The sequence below is a fragment of the Tympanuchus pallidicinctus genome, unplaced genomic scaffold (assembly GCF_026119805.1).
Source record: "Tympanuchus pallidicinctus isolate F22 unplaced genomic scaffold, pur_lepc_1.0 scaffold20, whole genome shotgun sequence".
Classification (NCBI taxonomy): domain Eukaryota; kingdom Metazoa; phylum Chordata; class Aves; order Galliformes; family Phasianidae; genus Tympanuchus; species Tympanuchus pallidicinctus.
Window position 1 is genome coordinate 9,795,343 of NW_026294722.1, and position 19,526 is coordinate 9,814,868.

Sequence of the window (19,526 nt, forward strand, 5' to 3'; positions counted from 1 at the left end):
CCCCAGCTCTCATTTTGCTCCTCATGCTTTTGGAGCTGCTTTCAGAAGCAGTCCTGCCTTTTCACGCCTTCCTGGTCACTATCCTGATCTCCACAGATCTCTCCTGACATCATTTGGGATTGGTGCTTTCATTCTTCTCCAGTACACGACTTTTCTTGGCACTCAAAAGATGCTATAACTGGGCTCCTTCCTTGCCCCTTGCTGCCAGGTGTTGGGAAGCAGCCAGCAGCACTGCTGGCTCCTGCTCTGATGGCTCTGGAGCAATGCTGGAAGAGGGCAGTTTGCTGGCCATGCTGCATTCAAACCCCACTCTGCGATGGCTCTGCCAAAATACGGCCTTCCAGCTGGCCCTGGACTTGTCTGTTCTCTAGACATACGTAGTGTCCTGTCACCATGTGATGGATCAGGTTCAATGAGCAGATGGAGCTGATTAGATGGGTGATCTATTATTTTGTGCTGAGCAAGTAATTCTTCTGTTGGGTAATTTATCCCTGGAGTCTGCATGCTGTGTTATTCTCAAGGCTGTGCATATGGATGGGAAAATCACGTATGCATCTTGCCATGGAGCAGCTCTGCATGGCTGGGCCAGCATGAGCATCGTGAGCTCACATGTGTTGGAACACTTGTGCCCTTGGTGGGTCCCAGACCATTCTCATGCCTCAGGCCCTTTTCAACCTCTTAGGACAGTGCTGTCATGTAGAAATAACACTGAGCAGGGGATTCTGGAGACTCGAGCAGGGCCAGGAGCTGCGGGAGGCTCACAATGCCAGGTACCCCACTGGATGATAATAGCTGCATTAGCATTTCTCTCTCCACCAAAGTCTAAGCTATCTCTACAGGAACAGCTGCTAAACTATTTGTAAAGTTCAAAGAGTACGTATTAATATTTTTTCTTCCCCGAGTCACATTCTTCAGATTCCCATGTAAGCTCCTTAGGAAGGACCACGCCAGCTGTTGAAGAATGCAGATTACAACGTCCTGCTAATGCAGCACTGCAGATATTTCAGGGCATTGTTATTTGTGGCTGTGAGGCACACTCAGCCATGCTGGAAGGGGTTAAAGTGGGGAAGAAAACCGCCACTTGCTGAACAGGTGTCCTTGAGCAGTACCCAAGGACACGGAGATTGCTAATCCTGTATTCCACAGCATGATCAAATCACCAGGCAACAGATATAAATAAAAAAAGGCAGGAAATAAGGAAATTTAGATACAAGTGTGTCAGAGGGAAAATGAAGATTCATTGTGAAGAGGCTGAGAAGAGGAGAAGAAGAAGGAACAAAATGACAAAAGCACAAATGATAAACCAGTGAGAACGACAGAGAGGGGAAAAAAAGCCCCTCTGTGAAATGCATGGCTGTGACAGCAGCAGCCAAATCAAAGATGCTCCTAGATTATATGGTTTCTTGCATAATGTGCATTCTGATTCCCGCTCAATGTTTGTCTTTCAGCTCGTGCACAAGGAAGAAAAAAAAAAACAACATATCTGAAATGGTACGTGAGCAACCTTTATTTTGCTTGTTTCATCAGGAGGAGAAAGCAAATTTGCTTTGTGGGAGCAGCAGCACCTGCTCAATGGCAAATAAATAGCTACAGCTTTGATATTACAATGCATATAATCATTAGCAGCCCAAATGGCAAGGGATTAACCCTCTCAGTGCTGCCTGTCCTCCCTGGCACATAGTTGGCATCCCAGTTCCTATTGTAGAAATGGTGGGAATTGGGTTTATAGCGTCCTTCCCTGTGCTGTCACTGACCAGGCAGGAACAAAGCATGCTCTGGGCTGGTGAAACACTGAGCCTGCTGACAAGCAGAATGAGGTGGGTAAACCTCATCTGAAGCAGAAGCTAGAGCAATGAAAGCATCAGGCTATGAGCTGCATGGTGGGGATGAGCTCTGCACATCAGCCTGCCAGAGAAGCAACACACCTGCCCAAATATCCTCCTGTGCTTTGGGGTACAAGGAATCCAAGTCCAGGACTACAGTGCAGCTTCAGATCTCACCCACTAGCCCCAAATCTCACAGCAGGACCAGGGGAAGCTTCCTTTAACTAAAGCCTTGGTCTGACTTGAGCGAGGACATCCAGACTTAGCGCTCTGCACCTCTTCTGCAGTGAGGTTACGCAGGTGAACTAAAAGGTTTCAGATGGATCTGAACCATCATTGCTGAGATGTCCTGCTTGGTCACTGTCCCCTCCCCAGAGCACTTGGCTGTCTGCCTTCATCACACATGCCCATCACGCTTGCAGTCCTTGGGAGAAAGGACATGCTGGACATCCTTGTTTTTACGTTTTAAAGACATTTGGCTAATGTGTTTTCTACTTTCTTCCTTTTTGCTTTCCTTCTTTCCATTGTGTTGCCTTACAAATCCAAACAAACTTGACAGAATTGCTGGCAGGAGAAAGCAAACAGGGGCTAAAGGGGCTCTCATCCACCGGGCACTCAACACGCGAACGTGCCCCATTGCACAGAGCAGCACAGAGCAGCACGGCGTCCCTGCAGCCTAGAGGTAGCTGTGCTGGGAGGGGAGCACACAGCTGGAGACAAAGGCAGGAAGTTAATATTTAAGCATCCAGACAAGGAACAAATGACTTAATCAAATCAATTACAGAGGGAGAAATGGAGCCACTTAGAAAGCGCGTGTAAAGAGACAGCGAGGCTGCTGCTATCTCATGGAGGAGAAGAAGGGAGAGTTAGCGGGGAAGATAAACGGACTGGTTAAATCCCTGCTGTTAATTAAGAGCCCAGCATTTGCACTGTGCTGAGTCAGGGTTGCCACAGTACTTCCACTACATAAACTACATTTGCAGATGAACTCAGAGCCCAACCTACAGAGATATTTCTATCCAGATGGAGTAAGGGAGAGCAGGATGTCAGGAGGGAGGAAGGCAGCAGCAAGAGGAAACAGAGAACCTGGGGCAAGTTTTATCCATGCTCCTGGACCCCTTGTACCATGGCCGAAAGCCATTCCCTGCAATGCAGAACCTGGGAGATAGCCTCATGCCTCAGAGACAGCCTCACAGCCTGGAGACAGCCTTACAGCCCTGGGGACAGCCCCATGCCCTCAATCACTGCACCCACGGGCTGCAAAGGAAGCCCGGATGGCCAGAGGACTTCGGATGGATTTCAGGAAGAAGGTGCATGAGAGGGAAAGGCAGAGTTGTCAAAGCAACACATTGCCCACTATGGGGACTCCCAATGGACCAGCAAAATGGCTGTCAGCCAGGCAGACTGCCTTGTTTGTAAGGTGTGGGATGGAAAGCAAGACAATTTCCTAGCAGCATGACTTCCATTTCAGTGATTTTTCCTTGCTGCTGTTCCCACCCTAAATGCAACTGCTTTGAGTCCAGGCCATGGGCACCCAACCAGAGCTGGAGCTGTACTGAGAGGAAGGCTCTGTGTGGGGAGGACTGTCAGCCCCAGTGTGGTTGGGCTCACAGATGCATCACACACAATGTCAGACCTCGCTCTGCCCAACAAAAAGCCACGCGTGCAGTAGAAAGTGTTCCCTGGGGTTTTCTCAGCAGGGACCAAGCAATTACAGACTGCTGTAACTGACTCAGCATCAACAAAGCAGTTGAACCCAGACTCGCATGTCTCCTGCGAGAATGAATGCTGTCAACAGCAGTGAGGCAGGAAGGTTTCCTCTGCAGGGCCACTTCAGATGTATCCCACTCAAGCCTTTAAGCCCTAAACATTCATTTTCTGGCCAATGAGGTAGAGAGCTAACCATTTTTTTCCAGTTTCCAGTCACTCTTTGTAAGCAAATACATAAACATTTTCCATAAAAGAGCTCATGCCAGGGAAATACCACTGAGGTTGTTACAAAGCATGTCCTTATCAAGAACAATTAATTATCAGAAAGATTTGCACTTCCCCATGTAACAGCATAGTTTTTTCTACAGAAAGAGCAGAGGTGAAACAGACAGTGTATCCTACAGGGCCCCTGACTGTGATCCTGAATATCCTGGGGAGATGTTGACCCTTTGCAGTGGAAAAACACATTAATAGCTGAACAAAAACCACTAAATAGATAACTTACTTGTTTTTGTTCTTCTCCCAAGCCGTCCCACATAGATGCAACAATTTTTGATACGTCTCCAAAGGTAGCATTGGGATTTTGCCCTTTGATAGCAGCTTGTGTGTCTCTGAAAAACAGGGCATATGCTGACACGGGCTTCTGAGGCTCATTGGGATCCTTCTTTTTCTTCTTCTTTTGGCTTTTGGGCTTTTTGCCCAGGTCTGTTGATGGTCTTTTCTCTCCAGTGACCTGCAAAAACCAAGAGAGTCCCTTAGTGGGCAGCTATGGGCTGTCTGAAATAGGTCTTTTTCCAGCTGATCAGGAGTGGGATGGGATGGGGCAGGGGGGTGAGGATGCCCTAGGGGTCTTTTCTGCCCCTCCTTCCAAAGCTGGGCTTTCTCAACACTGACCCTCAGTCACCTCCCTCCCTGGCATCACAAGATCACTCTCTTCATCCCCTTCCAGGACCTCTCCAAACACACTGCTTCCCAACTCTTGAATTTCTGCAGACTCATCCTGCTGACATCCATTCCCACAGTGCCCCTTTGCAAGTTGCTGTTGGCAATCCTCATCCTTTCATGACTAGACCTCCCCATGCCCACGGCAGGGGACACAAGCATGCACCAAGCAGCGCATACATTGGCTGCCCAAACTTTTTTTCACCCTGCTGGCGCTCAATTACTGCCATCCATACAAACATACAACAACCAACTCTTTAAACTCTGTGTAGTAAGTGCTTCACAGGCACTGTTCCCTTATTGCAATCTGTCTGGGTGCTGCCAGACAAAGCTTAGGTGCTTGAACCAAAGGGTTGGGAGCCAACCAGTGAGGTGCAAGCAGGGGTGTTTCCAGTGGAGGCAGCACAGAACCAAGATCCCATCGCTTAGCTTGTGCCTGGGCAGGCTGTTAGAAATATGGGGCTGTAGAAGCCGTGGAATGCAACCTCTGGGCAGTGCTTGACTGCTCATCAGAGGTCCCAAGGCACCTCCTGGCTTAAACACTAAGATACTACAAAAACTGCACATCCTGTGAGTGCTGGGAGCAAAAGATCTTTGCTCCTGATGGGTTTGCTAATTTGATTGTGAGCACAGAGGGCTTGGATTTCAGAAGCTTCATATACGTTGGTACATTCATCAAGGGGAGAAAGGGCAACCCTGCTTGTGTTCTATGTACAGGAGAGCTCAACCAGCCATTAAGATCAGTATCAGTGCAGTGACATTTGTCAAAGAGACAGTGACCATTAGTGAATGAGCAGAGACTGAAAAAATGGCATTTAATTTAAAACTGTCCAATTGGGCTTGAATAGGAGGCACTGAGGTGAAAGGCCTCCTTATTAGGAGGACAGAAATTCATAACAGGGCTTCAGTCCATTAGCAAGCAAGATGGCATTGTAACTAACCAAAGTCCTGCCTGATTCCACAGGGGAGGCTGACCTCACAACTGGTGGCCATGGGAAGTAGCTGGGGACTTGACAGAACCATAAAATCATAGAATGGCTTAGGTTGGAGGGGGCCTTATCTATCATCTTGTTCCAACCCTCCTGCCATGGGCAGGGTTGTCAACCACTAGATCTGAAGGCAGAACACAGCTGACAGCTTTGGGGCTGGAAGGTTTCCTTTCACTGCAACGCAACGGCCATGACAATGGCTATGGAGCCAGCCCTGCACACAGAGCCAATGGCATTGATGGAAAAGCCAAACAGGACATCCTCAGAGGTGCTGGCAGCCCTCATAGATGTCAAACCCTCGAAGGGCTGAACCTTATGGACACCATGATATTCAGAACTATGGAGATCTTTAATCCATCTGGGATCTGACAGCTGGTTATAATCACATCTCCAGCCCTGGAGCGACACAGCAGCTAACCACCCCAGTACAGCTTGGAGACGTCCTACAGTTACAGGCTCCCTACCTCTGAGGACCCTCTGCACCTGAACCACCCTCTGCCATCGGACCCATTTATTTAATGCGCAGCTTTCTTGTCCACAAGATTGATTTCTGTTCACTGGACATTGCTTTGATGACCTGTTGTACAAGGACCATTAATGGCCATACAAAAAATGACTGATGAGTCCCTCAGAATGTTTCCAACAGCTGTGTATATAGAGAAAACAAACAGAAACCTGCAGGGCACACAGCAGCTCTTCTGCTTTCTTTACACTTCTGCTCTCCTTTCTCCATCAAATACATCACTCCTGTTTCACCCATCAAGCTGGGCAGTTCACAGGGCAGAAAAATGAGGGGTATACATGTAAGATCACAAAAAATCAAACCGCTGCATGTAACTTGGACATCTCTGCATTCCTCCTACCCCAAGATGCATCAGTGGGCCAATGAGATCCACCCACCAAACCATGTCAGGAAAAGAACTGAACGATGCTGGAAGAGGCAGTGAGAGGACTCGGTGTGTAACTAAGATGAAAACTCGTTTTCCACTGACAGATTACAGCTGTGTGATACAGGCTCAGGGAGACAGCAGCCCATGGTGTCCAGTGGAACATCCCATCCTACAGAATCCCCAGACATGCAGTCAGAGGGTGTGTGAAGTTCTATCTATAATCAATCGTGTACCACATCTTTTCATAATTTTAGTCCACCAGACCTCAGTTTGGCATACACAAGTGCTCTCTGCTTTGAAATGCTCTGATCTGAAGTGAAAGCTGCCAATGGATAAAAAAACCTACATTAATTATGAGAATAATTTTGCCTGCATTTCCTTGGAAATGCCTTTGCTCTTTTTGCTAATTCCTGGCATTTTCCTGCTTCTTTTCCAGTCCCTTCACTGTTTCTGGTTATACATTCACATCCCATCACAACTAGATATTTTTAGAGGATAAGGCTGCAGCATTGGTTCTTCCGGCATCATCCCTGGATCAGCACTTCCAGGAGAAGGCTTTCCATGAGAGGCCTTTGATTAAAACCCACAGGGAATGCAGGGGCTGGCCTAAATGGAGACCTTAGGATGAAGAGATAGTGACCCTGTGATCACTGCAAGTTGTCCACAACAAACAACAGAGAGCAAACTCACAGAGGACAGCAGAAGAATTTTGCTGGTGCATTTTGACAAGGGTGGACAATGACCAAGGTGTCCCAGAAGCCCTACAAAAGGCTTTGTTTTTTTGATTCATTTCAGGCTTACATGCCTGGAAAGCTGTGGGGAAAAGCCCGGTTCTCCTTGCTAAACTTATTATACCAACCCAAAATGTGAACTGACCTACCAGGTTTACCAGGTTTGAAAGCAGTTTTCCCAGCTTGGGGTAAGTACACATATATATTTGTGTGTGTGTATAAATATCTATATATGTGAAGCTATTTATACAGAAGCTATGGATATAAAGTGCTCTTATTTAGCATGAGTGGAAAACATCATCTGATGTCCTCCTACCATCTGATGGAAGAGCTGTGACTGCACGTACCTTATAGTGTGACTCTGTCTCCTCTTCCTGAGTAGAGCTGGAGGGAGATGGTGTAGCAGACTTACTCCCCGGGGGTGATGGGGAGCCATGGGTGACACCACCACGCATCCCCATCTGTGAAATGAGCTGTGATTGGCTGAGGGCACCCATGGGGCCAGCCAGCATGGCGGGGCGGTTCAGCAGCGGCACTTGTCGGTTGGACTCGTAGGACGCGGCGTCCGAGTGGACCATCTCCTGGATCTGTGCAAGGAAGAACATCACTTTGTCATTACAAATGTATTCAGTTATGTGCTGTCAGATCACTTTATGATGCAGTCTTATTGACTGGCTCTAAAGGGATGACAAAGTCTTCCTCATGTCCCTTCCAAGCAAGCCAAATGCAAGAAATGAGTCAAGTGCTCCAGGGGCTCTGTGCAGGTGTCACAACCAACATCTCACAGCTGCTGGGTCACCAGCACTACTGGGGTTAAATCTGGAGGCAAAAGCAGGAAACACAGAAACCATCAGGGGAGTCTCAGGCCACCATTTCCACCATGTTGGGCTGCCTTACTGTTCTTACTTGGGAAAAGAGGCTGCCCTAACCTTGCCAACACCTCCTTTCAGGTAGTTGTAGAGAGTGATGAGGTTCTCCCCTGAGCTGCCTCTTCTTCAGACTGAACCATCCCAGTTCCCTCAGCTGCTCCCCATCACACGTGTACTCCAAACCCCTCACAGCTTTGCAGCCCCTCTGGACATGCTCCAGGGCCTCGATGCCTTTCTTGCACTTGGGGGCCCGACGCTGAATACAGCACTCAAGGTGGGGCCTCACCAGTGCCTAGTAAGGAGTACAATGCTTCTTGAGATGCGTCTCAATTTTAAATAGCACTGCTGGTTTTGATCTCACCTGAAACGAGCACAGCACAATAACATCCAGAGAAGGGCAAGGGATATTCCTGGGTCATCATTACTATTTCGCAATGAGAAGAGACCAGAAGTGATGTAGGTGTATGAAGAGAGATCAGAGATGAGAAAGGATGCTTTGTGGCAGAGCTGTCCCTGAAATTCCCATGAATCCCTAAATCCCATTTCTCTATTCCCATGAGAATGAGGGGACAGCCAATGGGACTGAAATGGCCAGTGCCAAGCAGCTGCAGAGACACAGAGACGCTGCACCGGCCACCAGCTGCTGGGCCACCAATCTTGGAAGATTTGGAAGAAAAATGTGGGGCTGCCCCAGTGCTGAGCCCACAACCAACTTTTCCCTCTCCATCGTTGCAGCACTGAGCTGCCTCTCTGCGTCACCAGGTCCAGCCCCAGCTGAGCAGTGAGCGGTGGGGGGGAAAGCAGACCCCCTTGGAAACACTGTTTTTTCCCTTTCATATTAATCTGATTAATGTTAACACGAGCTTAAAGACCCAGGCTTTATTTATTAACAACCTTCATTTCCGATAAGCCCGCTGAGGTGCGATCTCTCATTACCAGGGAGACTTGCCAGCTCCATTAGCAGTGCATGCAAAAAGAAACCTGGGGAAGACCTACAGGGGCTCGGCAGGCTTCAGAGGAAATAAATCCCAATGCAAAACCAGCTTTAGAGCTGCAGGTCAGGAATCGAGAGCTTTGAACAACACGAGACGGCGTGCTCCGCTCTTGCTTTCCCATTCTCCATCAGTGGAGAAGCATGCATTAGGGGAGTAGACTTTCCCAGCTTTGCCCCGTTGTTATATGAATTACAAAGTGCAGGGTTTTATCACGCCTTGCATTTACACAGCAGCAGGAGTTTGGCTGAGGCTGGCTTGGCAGCCACGCTGCATTGCTGCTTCCAAGGAAATGTGTGTTTGCAAAGGCAGTGGGGCTGGATTTGCTCCGGCACGCAGCCAAGAAAACTCACTTCCTGAACTATGCAAAGTGTTACGCACTCTTCAAGTTGCCTTGTTGCAAAGGTCTGGCCTCTCCTTGCAAAACACAATGCATAAGAAATCCCGACCAAGAAGACAGTAAGCAAGGTGGGGATGGACAACAGGCTTGGGTAGCGTGGGATGCGTCAAGAAGGGGATTTCTGCACTTGCATTAGGATTTGCAGTCATGATGGGACAGGCAGTGATGGGGAGCCTGCAAGGAGGCAGAAGGGCTGGCAGCCCTTGGCCCTCAAGCAGTGGTAGTGGAGGAAAAGTTATGCTCAGCTCGGATGCTGTCTGCTTAACAAGGCCTTTGGTGTTCAAGGAGATGTTCTGCTAATCCAAAATAATGGATTGTTCTTGTTTTAAATTTAAATGAGGGAAGAGTACAGAAGATGGGTGTTTCAGAAGTAGAGATGGCCATGAAACATGGCTTACAATTTTTTTAAATTTAAAATAGCCCATTCCCATTTGTAGCCATGGCAGTTTCTTGGGTAAACACCGTATTAAGACAATCTTTGTGAAACTTTTATTATGTGGCCAACGGACCACAACAGCTCCATTAATCCATTAAATATGTAATCATATGCTTTTTCTCTACAGTGCGTGTTATTTATGCATCAGAGCAGAACAAGTCCAGGAGTGCAATTATGGATCTGGGACACATGCTGCAAATTTTTATGAAAATTCACGGGTAAAAGGGAACCCGAACCACCTAGAAGCTGACACCATCCCAACCACAGCAGTGTTTTTCCTGGGAACCCTGAAGCCTCCTCACAAGCAGCTGTCTATTGCTGTACATCATTAACAACTGACATTTTTACCTACAGTCTGCTGAACATTGGTGGTTCTGCCTCCCCAGACTGCAGGCTCTCTGGGCAGTGGGTTCTGCTGAAGGGCAGCAGCTGGACCCAACAATTGCTACTCACTACATTTCTCCCCATTACCCATTTTTTAATAAAAAGTAAGAGTTTGTAAAGCAAGATGCCAGCTGCCGCCTCCCTGCAGCCCCTGCCCATGCCTCGCCGACTCCACTCACAGCAGTGCTGATGATCTCAGGACTGGAGAGGGTCATTTGTCCTCTCCAAATTGAATGTGTTTAGGGTGAAAACGAAGGTGAGTCATAGGATCATGATGTCCTTAAGGTTGGAAAAGACCTCTAAGATCATCTAGTCCAACCTCAACCCATCCCACCATGCCCACATCCCTCAGTGCCACATCTATCCTTTCTTGAACACCTCCAGGGACAGTGACTGCATCACCTTCCTGGACAGCTGTGTCACTGCACTGCCAGTCTTTCTGAGAAGAAATGCTTCCTCATATCCAAACTGAACCTCCCTGGGCATAACTTAAGGCCATCAACTTTCAGCCTGGGAGCAGAGGCAATGATGGCAAAGCAGAGCAACCCATAGGCCTGCTATAAGCCCAGTGTAATTACATACAAACGTAATTAACACTGTCAGCAGGACAAGCTCCCAGGACTGGATCCCAGGTTGGATCTCACTGCCTCATGCAACCCCAGTGCCATAGGCTTGCTGGGAGATGCTGCCAGGCCCTGGGAATGTTTGCAGCCTCCACAGAAGCTGCTTTGCACCTCATGGGGAACAGAAGCGAGATGCGATGCAGCCATAGCTGAAGTAATTAAGTGCATCTCACTTAGCAGATTCCCAAAGGCTGCGCTAACTCAAAGGCAACTTTTTCCCCACAATATTTATTATTTTTTTAAATGAATATGCAGATCAGCCTATAAAGACTCCAGCTAATCCTCCTGAAGGACAGAAACAGACTGACAAACGTATAAGCTGTGCTCCTTGCTGTGGGAGAAGGGCAGGGCAGCACAGGAGCCAGAATCTGTGGGTCGGGGCTGTGGCTTGTGAATCCCTGGGTGTGCTCCTGGGAATGAGCCCTCAGAATCACATCAACCAGGGAGAGAAATTAGTGGCTGAGCAGTTTCAGAGCCAAGTTTTCCCAGCAGGCTTTTTCCCGTATTGAAGTTTAAATGTAAACGCATCACCATAGCTGAAATGCTTAAAGATGATTTACTTAAAAAAGAGAGAGAGCAGGAGAGAGGGAAGCTGATAAGAAAATATATCCCCAATTACCACCCCTCCTCCTCCTGATTTGTAACTGCTCCTAATAAACTTTCATGGTCTATGTAAAATGCTTTAGTGCGGTGACAAATTTCTGCTGGAATTTGAGATGTCTTGTTCAGAGTAATAGCTATCTCACACAGGTGCCCAGCTGCTATTGTAAAATCAGTAAGCATTTAATTGAAACAAATGACTATAATAATAGTACATTATCCCTGCAGGCTCATAGCCATAACAGTTTTAATTATTGAGTTAAGAGTCAAACTAATTTATCCTTTAAAGTAACAGCCACATCTTTGGTTCCACCGATCATCCCGCTATGAATACGAAAGCGGAGGGAGGAGAGGATTTACAAAGGGAGCAGTTTGCTTCTGCAGGGGTTGGGGGCAGCTCTCACCTGGCTCTGTGCATGCAGGGGGTCCTGCCCATGGCCCAGCCTGCCCTGGGTGCTGGGGTTGAGCATCCCCTTGGATCAGGTGCCCGCTGCTGCCAGCTTGTGGGGTTGGGGCACGTACGAGTTTTTGGGAACCGTATCAAAACTGCAGTTTTTCTTCATCGCTCACAATGAAGCACGGGTGTTCCCATCCCTCCCATCCCTTTCCTGGAGCCACCCGGGTCCTCATCTCCAAATGCTTTTTTATTCTCTCAGGTAGGACAGTGTTGGTTTCCCAGTGCATATTAACTCTTTGTGACTAGTTTACCAGAACCTGCAAAAACCTCTGCACCTCCATCATTACTTGCCTACTTGCTGCATCACTTCCACACTCCACTGGTGATTATGTAATGCTTTCAGTGGTAAAAATACAACAAACTGCAGCATGACAAACTGATCCACCAAACTTGTATCTCATTGATTTTGCATTGTTTGACTTTCTCAACACACTTCGTGCTTCCAAGTCAAATGTCTTGCAGATGCCTAAGTATATTATGTTAACATCGTTACCTTTAGCACCCAAACCTGTAATCTCATCAAAAAAGATATCAAGTTGGTTTGACAAGATTTGTTTTCCATCAGTCCATGTTGATTGGCATTAATTATATTACCTTCCCCTAATTCTTTATTAATTGAGGCCTGGATCTGCCACTCCGTTACGTTGTTGAGAATTGATGGCAGATTGACAGGGTTGTAATTACCTGGGCTGTTCTGTTTCCCTTTTAAAATATTTGCACATTAGCTCTTTTCTCATCCTCCAGAGCCTCCCCAGTATTCCAGGAATTAATAAATACCGGCATTAGTGGCACTGAGTGCTCCTCGCTCTGTTATTTCAAGCCAGACACGCTAGCTCAGCCTGCTGATTTAAGGAGGATTTGTGCAGATATGTTTGAGAAAAGAGAGTTTTACGATCTGCTCTAAATGCTACCTAATTTGAAACCCCAACCTTTCTAATTAATATTGGCAGCTTCGAATATAATGCTCTGCGACACGGAGCTCTGCTGCACAGCCACGCAGCCAACCCCACACCACGCTCCTGCAGCTCCTCCTGCTTCAGAGGTCTTTATATCCATCCTTCCCTGAAGGCTTTTTTTCATTTGCCTCTGGTACTGCAAAACTTGCTCTATGTCTCCTCCAGTCTCAATCACCTCCTATTTCCATGTTCCTCACCGGCAGCCACATTTCTGGATGCATTTTGAGTGAGCTGCCCTGGTAGTTCAGGCTGCACATTCAATATCTCAGACACTTGCCAAGTTATCCTCTCAAATGAGGGGTAATGGCGTGTTTTTTTTCCCCGAAGAGAAGCTCTCTGGCAGGCAGAAAACAGGACCAAGGGCTGGGTTTGGAAAGCACCTGCCTGAAATCTGCGCTCAGCACTTTGACAGCCTGTGATCTAGTGGTACCACATCCTGCTATTACTGGGGGAAAGAATCCTCCAAACACAATTAACACCTCGTTATGAAGATTACTGTTACTTCTGGGTGAGAACAGAGGTGCAAAACAGGATGGAGACTGCTCGGCAAACGGGAAATATTTCTCGTCAATGTTCTCCTCGCTCCCTGTGCTGGAGGAGCACGGCCAAAAGGAACAGATCAGTGCAGCACAAACCGAGTTCTGCTTTTGTGCGATATGACTGTCCACCAGGCTCATTTGCCAGTAAAAGTATTACTGTGTACTTGCAGGGCTGTCCATTACTGGATCCCCTGAGAAGTTCCATCCAGGTGATAGACCTGCTCCAAGCTGCTGCTTCAGGAGAACATCCAAGTTTTGCAAGTTTTGCTCATCCCAAATCCAAAATACCAAATCCTGGGTTCACCAGCTGTCCCACAGACAAACAGTGCAACTGAGATCAGGATCCGGGCAACCTGTGCCCCAGCCAGGCTGCCCATGTGCTTCTCACATGCTCTCAGTCACAGACAAGGCTGTAAATAATGTATTTAATAACCCCTTTTTTTTTCTTATAAGTACATTATTTCACGGATAAAGAACAAGCTTGATAATTCAGAGAACATGTTTGCAAATAATCTGTTCCATTAATTTCCAGCACGTTTTCTGAATACATTATTTAGTGATTTTCTAACAACCACTTGTACATGAAGGCAATCACTGCTCACCCAGGCATGACATCACCACGTCTCCAAAGCAAGGGCCAGAACTTCCCCATGATGGGAAAATATTCAATAGCACAAGGTTCCTGCCATCCCCCCCCCCATCCTCAGGGGGTATAAAACTTTAACTGCCGCATCCCCTTTGTGTGTGTTGGTGCAAAGCAGCAAAGAGGGTGGGTAAGGAATCTCTGCAGGTGAATGGGCTGAGGGGCTGAGAGCCCTGGGAGTGGGAATGGTGCTGAGCCCATGGGAGGAACTGGAAGGAGCTCTCCAGCATGGAGACACAAGATACCATGGTGACATCCCATGGCCCACGCTGCTGGGGATGCCAACAAGGGGATGGCCTCAGTCGGGTCCCCCTGGGTGCTGCTTCTGCAAGGTGGTCATGGAGAAGGTCTGAGGAGTATGAAGTCCTTGTGTGTGCCAGCCAAAGCTATCCTCGTGGGGATCAAGAGAAGTATCTCCAGTGTGATGCTATCCATCCATCTGAATTTCATGGAATCACAGAGTCCTTTAGCTTGGAAAAGACATTCAAGATCACATCCAAGCAACAGCCTGACCTGGAGTTTTCTTCCCGTTTCAGTTTTTACTTTTTAATCCCAAGGATGCTGTCAGGAAGACAGAGCCATAATCCACAGTTAAAATCTTCTAAGAGAGTAATTAGCTCAATAGCAGGGCTTGCTGAACGCTTCCCAGGGTCACATATTGCAGGGGGCCCTGGACACACTCTGCAGGTCACCTCTGGCCACGGAGCTGCTTTCCAGCAGTGCAGCTCTGTGCTCAGGGGGACCATCCCTTGCCCCACAAAGCTGTCCCATAGGATTTGGGAAGAGCAGATGGATTCCCTAGAAGCAGAGATCTGGTTTTGTGCAAACAGCCTTAGGGATAAACAGAAGTTATGACATGTTTTATGTCTTAACTCAGACAGAAAGGCTCAGTCGCCTTTCTAAAAGATTTTGAACTGCTGAGATGGACAAAAGTCCTCTCCGTGAGCTCTGCTCCTGCAGACCTTGTGGCACTCCTGGTATTTCTCCCAAAGCTGTAGGGATGCCAGACAACCAGAAGTCACTCCTCAAAAAACACAGTGGATACAACATTCATTTGCACTCCCTGCATAACAGAGGACAACGTCAAAAAGAAAACAAAACAAACAAAACACCCCACAAATAAAAAAATGGGATTCAAAAAAAGGAGCAAAAAGGAAAAAGGAGTACAGGAGATGGCCCTTCTACCATCAAGAAGACTTGTATTGAAATGCACCCTGTTGGGACCCATTGCCCCACGGCCTTTCCTGGCTCCTGCAGATGACTGAAGCCCTGCTGCACGGTGCAGTTCACTTTGTGAATGCTGTGTTAATGTTCCTCCTGGCTCTTTGCAGATATTTTAGACATTGCATTCACATCAAGCAATAGACTCAACTGTAACGACAGGTTTCCACGTTTTATTGTCTGGAGCATTAAAAAAGAAGGGGAAGAAGAAGCAAAAAAAGAAATAATTTGAGAACACAAACACAAAGTGGGATGAATACAAAGAAAGATCATCCTGGTGGTATTAAACTCTGTGAAAAGAAAAGCTGGCAGCATCAGAAAGAGTTGATTCCCCAAGTGCTGGTCCCACATCTGCACAAACCACATCACATCAACACACCTGCACGGAGCTACCCACTGCCTGAGCCCAGCTCAGTACCCAAATATTGCTGCGATTATTGTGCTGGTCTGTGATAAATGTCTTGTAAGAGCCACTGATGATGGGGAACACTGCCACTCAGGGAAAAACAATACTTCTGTGACTGAATACTGGTTGGGGAACTCTGTGAGTCTGTAAATCCAGCTCTGCTGGATCAATGTGAGACAGGGACCGCACCTCCTGCCCATCAGCTCCCCACCAGCAAAACAGAACTGCACTGCAGAGGGGAAACTCCAGGAGCAGCAAGGTTTGCAGCAACTTTGCTGCATCACATAAACTGTTACCAGAAGGCGCCGTCTGTTATCTGCTTGTCTTTAAATAGAGGGAATGTGAACACTTTTAAAAGAGGTGCGAAAAGCTCGAATGATGCTTTATGCACAAAACTAATTGCAGGAGGGAGCAGAGAAGAGAAACTCAACTCTGAGAGAGCATGGTCTCCAGCCACGAGAGCCAGGTGTGGTGACTCCTGCTCTGTCTCACCAAGAAGCAGCCCTTCTCATTTTGTCACTAGCTAATAGAACCATAGATGCTATTCCAGCACAAACTGCAGACGTGCAAAAACCAACGTAAGTGCAGAATTAAAGCTATTCAACTTCGGAGAGTGTTTATTTAGTCTGCAGCAGCAACCTTAACCTGTGCTTCCATGCAGCCTGCACTGTGAGGTCCGTGCTGTTGGATTATTGCACTGCATTAAGGGCTAGTGAGAGCTGCTCCGTCCAGCGTCCAGCAGCGTGCTGTCCTACTGGGCTGCTGCCTGACAGATAACAGGCACCTGAGATATTCCTTTCTTTCCTTTCACCATGGAGAGAGCTGACTGCTGGAGTGAACGATGCCATGTTTAACAGGGTTTGGCTCTGCCCAGCCTGCACAGATTCCTACCTCCAGCCTTCATTTAATCCTGGTAATGGGAGGGATTCGGGCCATTGAAACCACTTCCTCCCAAAACACATAACCCAGTGGTTTTAAAACCACAAGCAACGCACAACCCCATTACAGACTTAATTTTTTCCACTGGGATTACAAGCTGACACTGGGGAGCTTGATCAATGGAGTCCTGAGGTTTGATCAATAAATGTCACCGATAATGCACTGCATTACAGCAATGCTGCCCATTCATCAACTTCAGTAACTGCAGCCACCCAAAGGCAGAGGCACTGGAGCAGCAGCCGAAGGCGTGGGGTGGCCTGAAGGTGACCTGGGACACCCCAGCCTCACAGCAGCTCCTCCTCAGCACTGATGACATTGACCTCGTTTGATGGATACAACGGGGCAGCAGCAAACACCACCGTTAGGTTCTTCAAAAACAAGTGAACCACACAGCAAAGCCAGGAGGTGAGGGGAAGCAGGAGGAAGGCAGAGCACAGACAACATGCACCCTCCCGAGGGCTCACAGTTCATTAGGACATTGCTGTCTCCTCCATACTCGTGGCACGCCGTGGCTGTCACACATTGCTGCTCTTCTCCCTGCCTCCTGCAGAACAGCAGCAGCACTGGGACACCTCCCCAGCACTTCCACCTTCCCCAGTCTCAACTGCTCCCACTGCAGCCCAGCCATGGGCAGGACCATGCCTTGCAATGGCCCAAAGCCTTCCTACAATCTTCCAAGACCAAAGCATTTTGTTTCCAGGTTTTCTCCCAGACTCAGCAAACCTGTCTTGTTCCAGTTCTACAGAACACAGCAAATCAACCTTGGGATTCCACTGACACCCGTCATTGTTTTTGTTTAAAAACTTAGGACTGTGTATAGGAGATGACCAGCAAAAACTTTTACCACTTTTGCAGACATGTTTTCCTGGAACAGACAGCATTCCTGAAGTACCATCAGGGCACTGAGGAGGACGGGATGGGAGAAGCAGGGCTGCAACAGTGCACTGAGTTTGCAGGGACTGAGCATCACCACACTTGCAATTCCCTGAGATTCAGGAAACCAAGATGAAATACATTATCTGGGAAGAAAGGGTTACTTTTCAATGGAAAATTAACGCACTGAATTCTGAATTAACATGTGGGATAATTAAAACCATCTTTCCAATGAATTTATTATAGAATATACAAAGCTAATTATAAATTCTCTGTTGCTTAATCCCTTGCAGTTTGCTAATGCGGCGTTGAAATCTCTTTGGCCACACTTGTTTAAATTATTCATTAGACACAGCAACAGTTGTGAACTGTAATTTAAATTGGCATCTCATGAATATTCAATTAATACAATAAACACCAGAATGTTTTACAGCACACTGCTCAATAGTTTGTGCTCGAGCCCGTGTTTACACATTTTTATTAACTCTTTATAAAGGTGTTTCCTATCTATGTTGCTGATTACAATGAGAATAAGAAGTCCCACTCATAAATATTTGTCTCATCATCTTAAGAGAGACAATGCAATTAGGCAAAGCTTCCAAACTCATCATTAATATTGGGTGCACAGCCATTCCTATCCATGTGCACATCTCCCCCCCCACCCAGCCAGGCTGGGTGCCACCCCTGGGTGCCCCGTGCCACACTCCTCACAGACGGTAGGAATGGAGACAGAAATGTAAATATTTACTCCCAGAGGTTGGGCCAGAGTTAGAAAATAAAACATCTGGAAATAAGCTCCCTGTGTGCGGTAGCCTGATGGCACTCTCATCTTACAATGGGGAGTTTTTAGCAGCAGCACTAAAAAATAATTATCGAATGGCTGTATAATTCAGTGTGTTTTTCTATTTTAAGATGGAACTTTTTCATTTCAAAACATGGCCCTGCTCTGAGGAAAGGCTGTAAAATGGCATCATGGGGTGCTGCAGCTGTGCTCATCACCAAGTCACACTGCCTCGGTTTGGAAATTAAAATATTTCCTCCAGCTGCCAGCCCTGCCAATGAGGGTCAGTGATGTGAAGGCGAAGGGAGCACAGAAGCAGCAGCAGCAATTTGGGACTTCAAAATATTTGCTTGGGCAAATCCTTGGTACTGGAATGCCCCAGAGCCCCGCTGCATGCACCAGGGTGCTGTGCCAGGCAGAGCAGATGCCCATTCCTTGGCACAGAAACCGAGCCATGCTGCTCGATGGAAAGGCAGCTTCTGCAGCCAATCTTAGAGAGCTTTGCTTCCAGAGAAACAAGCAGCCAGGACATGGACACAGCAAAGCCAATGTGCTTGCTTAGCAGTACCTCTACAGCAAAACAATGTAATTCTAAAGTTCTTACTGATCAAGGCATTTTAATTGGCTTGGGGGCTTTTAGGCTCAGAGTTGTGGACAGTCACTTCCATACATGCCTCTGCATGTTTCAGGCAAGTGGAAGGCACTCACAGACACCTGCAGTGCTTTGCATCCTTGGGCCTTTGCCGCTGGGGACAGAACTGGTGCCTGCAGCCCGTGGCCTCACTGGCAAATCTTTGTTGAGAGCTGCCGCCTGGGGCCAATCAGCCCCTGATAAAAGACTTCAGGCAACGACATAATGTTACATCTGATGCTTTTTGAAAAGTATAGCTTCATCATGGGGCCCAGCATTCACTGCTTGGCGTTTGCTCGTTGGTATCTGCATCTGGTTTCTGAAGACTGTTTCCTCTATTCCGCTGTGTGCATGGCAGCAGCCAGCATCTCCGCTGTGAACTTTATATTCCTTTTCATTTTCTTCTATTTCCCCATGGCAGAAAGCCGGTTTGACATCTCTCAATTACAGCGCGGTGGCTGGCAGCCCTCTGCTCACCCCGGCCTTTATTCCCAGTGACAGAACACACGCGACTGCCACGCTCCTGTTGTGATGCTCAGCTCCAGATCCACCCCCTGAGCCGGCGGAGGGCCGCACCGCCCCACGAATTAGTGAGCGATCCCTCCGTGAGAACCGCATGGGGCTTTCAGGAGCAATCAGTGCATTTCTGCTGGTGTTCCTTCAAGCTGTTTCTCATGTACCGCAGCTGGCG

At 47.6% G+C, this 19,526-nt stretch overlaps 1 protein-coding gene across 2 annotated transcripts in view; it reads right to left on the reverse strand.

Annotated features, from left to right (window-relative positions):
• Positions 1-19,526, reverse strand: part of TOX2 (TOX high mobility group box family member 2) — a 111,587-nt gene that overhangs the window by 14,146 nt on the left and 77,915 nt on the right. For both annotated transcript variants that reach the window (XM_052684135.1, XM_052684134.1), the window contains exons 4-5: positions 7,433-7,672; positions 4,039-4,266 (exon numbers count right to left, since the gene is read on the reverse strand). In XM_052684135.1, coding sequence (XP_052540095.1) covers positions 4,039-4,266; positions 7,433-7,672 — 468 coding nt within the window. The remainder of the gene's footprint in view (positions 1-4,038; positions 4,267-7,432; positions 7,673-19,526) is intronic.